The following is a 10,718-nucleotide window of genomic DNA, read 5'->3' on the forward strand; positions in this document are numbered from 1 at the left end:
AGTATGAAAGGAATATGGAGGTTATGGGTGTCATGACCTCAACTCCATCACTTCCCACATCCAATCAGTCATCAAAGTCCCGTACATGGAACTTCCCTGGTAGTCCAGTGGTTAGGACTCCACGCTTCCACTTCAGTGCGGAAGGGGTTCCATCCCTGGTTGGGGAATTAAGATCAGGCATGCTGCGCAGCGTGGCCAAAAAACAAACAAAACAAAGCCCCATACAATGCTCCTTCTTAAATACTTTTTCTTCACTTCGTTTCTTTCCCACTGGCTGATATTAGTGATTAAGAAAATGCTTCCTAATTCAACTACCTGGATTGAAATCTTAGCTCTGGCTCTTCTGTGTGACCTTTAGCCTCTCTGTACCTCTGTTTCCTCACCTGTAACATGAGAATGAGTGATGGTACCTACCTTGTTAGATTATTGTCAGGATTTAATGAATGTACGAAGCTGTTTTAAAATATATCCACAGATTCTTTGAAAACTCCTTCTTTCACTAGGTGGAGCCTAATTTACCTCCTCTTGAGTATAGGCTGCACTTTTTAACTTGCTTCTAACCAGCAGAATATGGTAGAAGTGTTGCTGTGTGACTTCTAAGACTAAACCATAGAAGGCATTGAGGCTTCCTTCTCCATCTGTCTCTTGAATGGCTCACTTTGAGAGAGACCAGCCACCATGTTGTGACAGCAGTGAAGCAGCCATGAGAGAGACCTGAATGGGGAAGAACCATGGCCCCTTGCCAATAAACCAGCACCGTGTGAGTAACCCATCTTGTAAAGACATCTTTCAGCCACATCAAATCTTCCAGTGACTGTCGCACCTGGCCAACATGCTGACTGTAACTTCATGACACTCTGAGCCAGAAACAGCCAGGTAACTCAGCAACAGATTCCCGACCAATGCCAGAAACTATGTCTGATGGTAAATGTTTGTTGTTTTATTTTTTTTTATTTTTTTTATTTTTTGGCACACGGGCTTAGTTGCTCCGCAGCATGTGGGATCTTCCTGGAGCAGGGATTGAACTCATGTCCTCTGCATTGGCAGGCAGATTCCCAACCACTGTGCCACCTAGGAAGCCCGATGTTTGTTGTTTTAAGCCACTAAATTTTGGGGGATAATTTGTTACACAGCAATAATAATGAATACAAATGCCTAATGAATTTAGGGCAGTGCCTGGCACATAGGAAGCACTATAAATATTTGTCATTATTGATGGCTTTTATTGTTCATGTTGTTGTTACTGAAATGGCATATTTTACATATTTTTTTACAAGAAGCACACTGAATATTTATTTATGTACTTTTTATTCTTAAAGTTTTAAAAATTGTGATAAAATACACATAACATAAAATTTACCATTTTAACCATCTTTAAGGGTACAGGTCACTGGCATTAACTACATTCATGCAATTGTGCAACCAATCTCTAGAACTCTTTTCATCTTGCAAAATTGAAACTCTGTACGCATTAAATAAAAACTCCCCATCCCTCCCTTCCTCTAGCCCCTGGAAACCACCTATTTACTTTCTATTTCTATGAATTTGTCTATTCTAGGTGCCCATCTGAGTAGAATCATTATTTGTCCTTTTATGACTGGCTTATTTCATTTAGCATAATTTAGCATGATGTCCTCAAGGATCATCTATGCTGTCGTGCGTGTCAGAATTTCCTTCTTTTTTAATTATATGGCATTTATTTATTTATTTAGAAGTATAATTGCCCTACAACACCATGTTAGTTCCAGGTGCACAACATAATGATTTAGTATTTCTATACATTACAAAATGGTCATCACAGAATTTCCTTTCTTTTTAAGGCAGAATAATATTCCATTTTATATATACACCCCATTTCCTTTATCCATTCATCTGCTGATGTACAGCTAGGTTGCTTCTACCTTTTGGCGATCGTGAGTAATGCTGTGGTGAACATGGGTGTACGCATATCTCTTCAAGACCCTGCTTTCAGTTCTTTTGGGTATATACCCAGAAGTAGAATTGCTGTGTCATATGGTAATCCTATTTTTAATTTTTTGAGGAAGTGCTGTACTGATTAATAGAGTAAATGTTCATATTCTTTTACATCTTGCTTTTTTATTTTGGCCGCACCGTGCAGCTTGTGGGATCTTAGTTCCCCAACCAGGGATTGAACCCCAGCCCTCGGCAGTGAAAGCGTCAAGTCCTAACCACTGGACTGCCAGGGAATTCCCATATCTTGCATTTTTCACTCAGTGATACATCTTGGAAAGTTATCCACATCTTTAGATCTAATTCACTCTTTTTCAAAATTAATTTTTAAAAAATATTTATTTATGCGTTTATTTGGTCGTACCGGGTCTTAGTTGTGGCATGCAAAATCTTAGTTGCGGCATGCATGTAGGGTCTAGTTCCCTGACCAGGGATTGAACCCAGGCCCCCTGCATTGGGAGCTCAGAGTCCCAACCACTGCACCACCAGGAAAGTCCCCCAAATTAAATGTTTTGAAGTATAATATATGTACAGAAAAGTGAACAAATCATAAATGAACAGCTGAATTAAATTTCATAAACTGAACACACCTGGTAACCAGAACTCAGCTCATGAAAAGAACATGATCAGGCCCTGAGGATGCTCTTCATGCCTCTTCCAGCATGCCGCCAAGGGAAACCACTAACTGGACTTCTAACAGTATGGGTTAATTTTGCCTGGTTTTGTACTTTGTATAAATGAAATCTCGCAATATGTATTGTTTTGTGTCTGCTGTCTTTTGCTCAGTGTTTTGTTTGTAAAATTCATCCCAAGCTACTCCATGTGGTTGTAGCTCTTTCATTCTCATTGCTATCTAGTTTCCTCTGTGTGAAGACGCTACACTTTATTTATCCATCTGTTGATGGGAATTTGCTTTTTGGTGGACATATGTTCATATCTGATTGGACTGGGATTGCTGGGTCATAGGATATGTTCAGCTATAGTAGAAACTGCCCAATAGTTTTCCTAGTGGTTGGACCAGTTTGGATGCCCACCAGCAGTGTATGAGAGTTCTTCCGCTCCACATCCTCACCAGCATTTCCAGGTGGTGTCTGCTTTCATTTAGCCATTCTGACTGTGTGTATGGGTATCACATTGTGATTTTAATTTGGATTTCCCTGATGATTAGTTGAGTAACTTTTTAAGTGTTCATTTCTCCCTTGGATTTCCTCTTTTTGTGAAGTTTTGTTCAAGTCTTTTGCTTGATTTTCTGCACACACACACACACACACATATATACACATACACATATATATTATATTTATAACAATTTTTTAATAGTAAAATCCTCCTAAGAACAATGGGATTCTTTTTTTAAAAGTTAATTAACTCATTAATTTGGCTGCATTGGGTCTTTGTTGCTGCATAGGGGCTTTTTCTATTTGTGGCGAGCAGGGGCTACTCTTTGTTGCAGTGCGTGGGCTTCTCATTGCCATGGCTTCTCTTGTTGCGGAGCGCGGGCTCTAGGCACGCGGGCTTCAGTATTTGCAGCATTCGGGCTCAGTAGTTTTAGCACGTAGGCCCCTAGAGCATGTGGGCCTCAGTAGTTGTGGCACAGGGGCTTAGTTGTTCCGCAGCATGTGGGATCTTCCTGGACCAGGGATCGAACCCATGTCCCTGCATTGGCAGGTAGATTCTTTTTTTTTTTAATAAATAAATAAATATTTATTTATTTATTTATTTATTGGCTGTGTTGGGTCTTCTTTGCTGTGCTTTCTGTAGTTGCAGAGAATGGGGGCCACTCTTCATTGAGATGCATGGGCTTCTCATTGTGGTGGCTTCTCCTGTTGCAGAGCATGGGCTCTAGGCATGTGGGCTTCAGTAGTTGCGGAGCATGGGCTCATCATTAGTTGTGGCTCACGAGCTCTAGAGCGCAGGCTCAGCAGTTCTGGCTCACTGGCCTAGTTGCTCCGAGACATGTGGTATCTTACCGGACCAGCAATCGAACCCGTGTCCCCTGCATTGGCAGGTGGATTCCGAACCACTGTGCTACCAGGGAAGCCCAGCAGGCGGATTCTTAACCACTGCGCCACCAGGGAAGTCCCAAGGGGATTCTCCTGTATAACCATAATACCAATTGAACATTTCCCCAAGTAGCATTTTAAGATTGATAGAAAACTATCATCTAATTTATAGTTTATATTCAAATTTCCCCTATTGTCCCAATAACATAACTTGTCACCATCTGCTCTCCATCAGGAATCACACTTTGTGTTTAGTTGTCATGTTTCTTTTGTAACCTTTTATCTAGAACAGGCTGCCAGCTTTTTAATTTTTGTTATTGTTTTGGTTTTCATGACACTGACTTTTTTTTTTAAGCTCTTTATTGGAATATAATTGCTTTACACTTTTGTACCAGCTTTTGAGGTACACCTAAGTGAATCAGCTGTATTTATACATATATCCCCATATCCCCTCCCTCCCGCACACTGACATTTTTGAAGTGTACAGACCAAGTACACTTTATAGAGTGTCCCTCAATTTTACTTTGTCCCATGTTGTCTCATGATTAGATTCAGATGATGCATTTTTGGCAGAAAAATCACAGAAATGATGTTGTGTCCTTTTCAGTGCATATCAGGAAGCACACGATGTGCATTTGTCCCAATACTGGTGATGTTAACTTCTATCACTTGGTTTAGGTGGTGTCTGCCGGTGTTGTCCATGAATACTATTTTTTTCGCTTTGTAATAAGTAAGTAATCTGTGGGAGGATATTTTGAGACTAAATAAATAACCTGTTCCTCATCAAACTTTCACTCAGTCGTGTAGGCTTCCGTTGATGATCCTGGCTGGAATCTCATGTTTAATATTCCAGGATTATCACAAACCCGAAGAGGCCTGGGCCTCTAGTGACATCCTGGAAGGTGTGAGGAGACTATACAAGGCTGATGGTAGCCAGAGAGATCTACCAGAAGAGGGTAAATCTCTAGGGTGGCCTACGGGGCTGAAGGGACCCATATTGCTCAGGGATTCAGTAAAAAACTGAGGCTGGTGAGATTTCATGACCTCACCCCACAAATATGTACTGAAGGCCTGTTCTGTGCCAGGCACTGTTCTAGGCCCTGAGGCACAGCAGTGAACAAAAGAGATCAAATCCCAGCCCAGCTGGAGCTGGTACCAGTGGGAGGATTCAAACTACAAGCAGCAGATATATGTAATACCTTTCACAGTGATAAGAGGGAGGTTAAGGAGATACAGAGTAACAGGGTGTCTCCCCCCATAAAACAGTTCTGCCCCCTCTCCTTCTCATCTATCCTCGGGTGGGTCTCCCCGCCTGTTGTCTGCCAGAAACTCTGGCTGAGCCAAGTGCACTTTCAGACACCATCTGCTCTCCCCGGGAGTGGGGCCTGTGCCAGCTCCAGCGTCTGGACTCTTGGCACAGAGCCCCAGAGCCCTGGAGCGAGGGAACTCTGGCTGGCCCCATATCAGGAAGGGAATCCTCCAGTTTGGCTGTCTGGGACTGGTGAGATGGAGGGCTTCCGAGAAAGGGAAGCCAGTGCAAGCTGGATGCCCTCCGTGAAGGAGGCCGGTGGGGTGAGAAGAGTCCCTTAATTAGACTGATAAAGATGGATGTAAATAATTATATTCCTGAATACCATCAAAATTCAGAGTGGCTAATTTGGGGCTAATATTGGACATTTGTTATGGCACCTAATCTAAGTGCTTTATATATGTTATCACATCTAAGAGTCAGGGAGTATTTACCCCGTTTTACAACCGAAGACATTGGGGTTCAGGGAGGTGATGCCACTACCCAGAGGTCACACAGCGAGTGCTTTGAAGAGCCTGGAAAGGAATTCAGGTCTGTGCGGGTCCAAACACTAACTCGTAACCACCACCGGTACCACCTTATAACCAGCACGCCATCCCTGGCCCACTTCCACCGCTGCCCCTTTCCTGGAAGCCCCCACCTCACCTTCTGCTTCTGCTTTCTCCCCTCCACAAGGGCAGGGAAGAAATGCAGCCGTAGTTTACAATCTGCGGGTGGGTCCTAGAATCAGTTGTTTACCTTGGCCAAGTGAGCACACATCTCTGAGCCCCCGGTTCCTTATCTGAAGAATAGGGATAGAAATAGAGCTACTGAGAGGAGTCCGTGCGTTGAAGAGTGTAGGACATCTAACCCTGGGGCCGGGCGTAGTCTGCACTCTGTGACCGGGCGTAGTCTGCACTCTGTGACCGGCGGTGAGCTCTTAGGCAAGTTCTAACTCTGAGCCTGTTTCCTCCTGGGCACGACAGGACAGTCAATGATGGTGACTCTTAGGTCGTTCTTAGGAATAAACGTGTACGTGTATATGTAAAGCACTAAGAACTGTGCCCATAGTTAGCCGGGGTTGCTGTTTTCACTGTTGGGCAGGGAGGAGGGCAGTGGGGTGGAGGCGGGGCCAAGCCAGGAAGGCCCTGGAGAATCGGGGCGCCCCCTCCTCCGTCCTGCAGCTTTTGGGTCTGGGATCGGGGCGAGGGGGGGTCAGGGGCTCCGCTGTCCTCGGAGACGCCCACCTGCTTCTCCACATCCGGGGTGGCAGGGGCCCGCGGCGGGCGCTGACGTCGGCCTTCAAGGCCCCATCCCCGGGCCTCTGCGGAGGGCGGAGCCCGGGAGCCCGCCGCCCCGCCCCAATCCCTGCCCCCGCGCACTGCGGGCCCGGGGCGCTTAGAGGGGCGCCGAGCGGAGCGCGCAGACCCGGAGCCCCTAGGCCCGGACCCCTAGGAGCGCGCGGCTCACTGAATTCCCCCCACCCTGGGAGGCAGGATCGGGGAGGGTGTTGGTGGAAGGAGCCCAGGAGGTCCCGGCCTATGGCTGTGGGCGGTGAGTGAGGGGCGCAACTGAGGGGGGCACCGCTCTTCTCCTGGGTCCTCGTGCGAGGGACGGGGAGGCGAAACCTTGGCGAAGAAATCGGCTCAAGCCAGGTTTGGACTGAGGGCGGGAGACTTGGGGACCCCCCCAGGGGGACTGTGAGGGCGAGAATCTGTGGTTGAGCTGAGTGTGTGGTGGGTTGGTGGTGTTATGGGGGAGGTGTGCAGGGGTGGATTCTGGTAAAACAAGAGGTGTCAGCCGAGCGGGTGGGTGTGGGTCATGGGTGTGGATGGAGTAAGAGAGGGGTGTGCGGCCTCGGGTGTTTGGGCAGGTGTGCAAGGGAAGTGATGGGAAACGAGGGAGAGTGTCCACACTGCATGTGTGGGAAGCCTGTGCATATATGTACATCTGGGGAGAGTCTGATGCTGGGGGGATTAGGATGAATGTGCAAGGAGTTATTTGGGTTGAGCGTGTAAGAAGGTTGGGGGCTCCAGAGGCGCTCATATGCAGACAGTCCATTGGGACATGAATGTGCACAGATGGAATGGGGGTTGACCTTGCCTTGATGGGTATGTGTGGCAGGGGACTTGGGTATTGAGAGTGTGCAGGTTTGGGAGACACAGGCGGTGTGTGAACTAAGCATCATTAGGATGGGTGTAGTGGGAGAGGGATGAGAGTGTGACTCCAGGATGAGTGTGTAGTTCATAGGCCAAGTAAGTGTGTAAGGCATGGTTTGGAACAAATGTGCAACAGGTATGTGGTTTTGGCCTGAGAAGCCCGGTACTGAACGTCCAGATTCCTGAGTTCTCTTCACAACTTGGACCAACCTCTTTTACTCTCTGGGCCTCATTTTTACTACCTGTAAAATGGGTCTGAGAGTGGTTCAGCTACCTAGTCTGTGCCTGGAGTCTCTCTAAAGCCAGGAGTCAGGGGAAAGATGAAGGTGAGACGTTTACAACTTGTCTTTCTCTTTCCCCTACCCCCAGGAAGCCCCTCTGGGAGCCTCTTCTCAGTCATGGACAGACCCAGTCTTCGAGAGCTCCAACAGCCTCTGCTGGTGGGTGTAGGCGGTGAGCCCCCTGTCCAGAAGCCTGGTGAGCCTGAGCTGGGGCCTCCCTTTCAAGAGACAGCCTTTGCGGAATCGCTGAGGGATTGGCAGTTCCTGCCACCATCTCTTCCTTCTGTGAGTGCTGGACTGGGTGAGCCAGGGACCCCCGACCTTGAGGTAGGAGTAGCACCACTAAGGTAGGCTCCTTCGTGGGAGCTGGGGGAGGGGGCTGGAGGTGCACCCAGCTGTGGCAGGCTGGCAGCTGGAGTGCCAGTCTTTGGCCTGGAGTCTCACTTCCCAACTGCGTGTGGCCTTCCTGGGTTTCCAGTTGTGATTTTTCCTTTTCTCTGTCTCCCCTGGTTTCTTTACCTTTTTCTCTCCAGATTCATCTCTCATCTTTGTTCCCTTTGGCTCTATTTGTCTTCCCTCTGACTTCTGACCCCCTGTTCTCTACCAGTCCATCTCTCTCCAAAGTCGATGCATTTCTGTGCCTCTCTTGGCCCTGGTCTCTCTCTCTCTCTTTTTCCCAATTAATGTCTTTTTATAATTTCTTATTCCTTGTGTATACTGTCAACCTTGTCTTTTATTTGCTAAACATGGTTTTCCAGTTGCTATTGCTGTATACAAAATCACCCCCAAACTTAGTAGCTTAAAACAACAACAGTCATTATCATGGCTCATGGTTTCCATGGGTCAGGAGTTTGGGAAGAACTTGGGTCTTTCATGAGGTTGCGGTCAGCCAGTGGCTAAAGCTGGAACAGTCAGGGTCTGAAGCAGCTGGGTATCTCTCTTAATGTAGCCTCAGGGCTTCTGCGGGAGTCTCCCCAAGGAGGCTGGTTTGGGCTCACAGCATGGTGGCTTCAGGGCAGTCAGACTCCTTGCGTGCCACCAGCCTCCAGCATGAGTGTTTCAGCAAAGCAGAAGCTGCCTCACCTTTTCTGACTTATGCTTGCAAGTCGTGTGGTATTACTTCCACCACATTCTATCAATTACAAATGAATCATAGCCTGCCTAGAAGCAAGGAAAGTGGACACAGACCTCACCCCTTGATGGGAAGATTATCAGTCACACTGTAAGAAGAGCCTGTGGGAGGGGAGAGATGGGTGTGGTCATTTTTGGAAACACAGTCTGCCACATTGAGGCAATGAGCTTCGCTTTGACGTGGTATGTGTCTGATAATTCCATTATTTGAAGACTTTGAGGGTCTTAATTATTTCTGCTCGTTTTCCTCCACAGTTCCTGTGTGCCTGGTTATCTTTGACTGCATGCTGGTCATTGTATTTGAAAAATTGTTTTGAGGCCTAGAATGAAAGTATCAATACCTTCCTCCAGAGAGGATTTGGTTTGCTTCTGTCAGCCGCCTGGGGGCACTACCAGTTAGAGATCATTTTTAATCTAGTTCAAGGTCTGAATGAAAGGTTAATTTTTCTGGGGTTGGTAAATGCCTGCAGGGCAGAAGGGGCCTTCTCTGTTCATTTGACCTCTCTGTTACAGTAACCTTGATTTTCACTTCAGTTTTGGTCTTCAGTCTTGTGAGCTATTTGATGCAAGATTAAAAATATATATTTTTAATATGGAACCTGTAGTTTTAGCAGGCAGGTCTGTCCCAGTAATTTAGGCCACCAGAGCTGGCTCCTCTAATCTCCATCTTTTTGCAGGTTTCTGTCCCCATTTCAGGGGTTTTTAACTCAGAGCTTATAAGCAGCTGTAGTACCCCTGATCGGATCTGTGAACTCCTTGAAATTGAACTCAAAGCTTTTGAGTGTGGGTGAGGCTGTTGTGTGGAGACAGGGTCCACAGCTTCCCCTCAGAGGGATCCAAGATGTAGACAAGTCAAGAACCTATCTCTTGGAACATTTTCCTCTCGTGGTGCCTTTGAAGACATGGGGAGCAGAGCAGTGGGGCAGGGAAGGTGGGTGGAGATGCCCACTTAGGCCATCTCCTGCCCATAGGATGTGTCATCCAGTGACAGTGACTCGGACTGGGATGGGGGCGGCCTTCTCCCCCCACTCCTACCCCACGACCACCTCGGCTTAGCTGTCTTCTCCATGCTGTGCTGTTTCTGGCCCGTGGGCATCGCCGCCTTCTACCTGGCCCAGAAGGTCAGTCTGTGGGTGGAGCTGGGAGGGGACTGGATATAAAAGAGAAAAATGCATTCGAAAGAAAAGAAAAAAAGAGGAGCCACGCTTGGGGGAAAAAAAAGTGATGGCGAGGATTCATGTAGAAACATTCAGGGGTAAATGAGGCATTTTTCACAGCCCAGAGTGGTGGTTAAGAACCTGAGCTCCAATCCTAGGCCTGCCACCCTCTGGTAAGGTTATGGGCAAGTCCCTTAACCTCCCGGTGCCTCATTTTCCCCATCTGTAAAAGTGGAATAATTCCTGCCTCGGGGTCATGGTGAGGCTCAGCGAGTTAGAGCTGTGGCATATAGTAATAGATGCATTTTTTTATTAGTCACCCAGTATGCCCAATGCCCAACTGTGCCTGACCCACAGTAGCTGCTACCTATGTTTTTGGAACATATGAATGGAAACATGGGTGGGTGTGTTGGATGCGGGAGGGGTTGGGCTGCGGGAAGCAGGGTGGGATGAGGGGATGCCTGAGTCACCGCTGCCCAACGCCTCCACAGACCAACAAGGCTTGGGCCAAGGGGGACATCCAGGGGGCAGGGGCCGCCTCCCGCCGCGCCTTCCTGCTGGGGGTCCTGGCCGTGGGGCTGGGCGTGTGCACGTACGCGGCCGCCTTGGTGACCCTGGCCGCCTACCTCGCCTCCCGGGACCCGCCCTAGTTGCCCCTGCGGCCCCCCGCTGTGAACCCAGAGGCTGGCCGCCCGGCGCGTCCGCGGTGGGAGTGGAGAATGTCGGTG

The 10,718-nt window shown here is 47.8% G+C and overlaps 1 protein-coding gene across 1 annotated transcript; it reads left to right on the forward strand.

Annotated features, from left to right (window-relative positions):
• Window positions 1-6,476: 6,476 nt before the first annotated feature.
• Window positions 6,477-10,712, forward strand: TMEM91 (transmembrane protein 91). Its single transcript, XM_057711208.1, has 4 exons — window positions 6,477-6,816; window positions 7,791-8,029; window positions 9,805-9,954; window positions 10,482-10,712. Exons 1-4 carry the CDS (start codon window positions 6,804-6,806, stop codon window positions 10,638-10,640), a joined length of 561 nt encoding a protein of 186 aa, XP_057567191.1. The 5' UTR covers window positions 6,477-6,803; the 3' UTR covers window positions 10,641-10,712.
• Window positions 10,713-10,718: the final 6 nt, after the last annotated feature.

The sequence above is a fragment of the Hippopotamus amphibius genome, chromosome 16 (assembly GCF_030028045.1).
Source record: "Hippopotamus amphibius kiboko isolate mHipAmp2 chromosome 16, mHipAmp2.hap2, whole genome shotgun sequence".
Taxonomy (NCBI): domain Eukaryota; kingdom Metazoa; phylum Chordata; class Mammalia; order Artiodactyla; family Hippopotamidae; genus Hippopotamus; species Hippopotamus amphibius.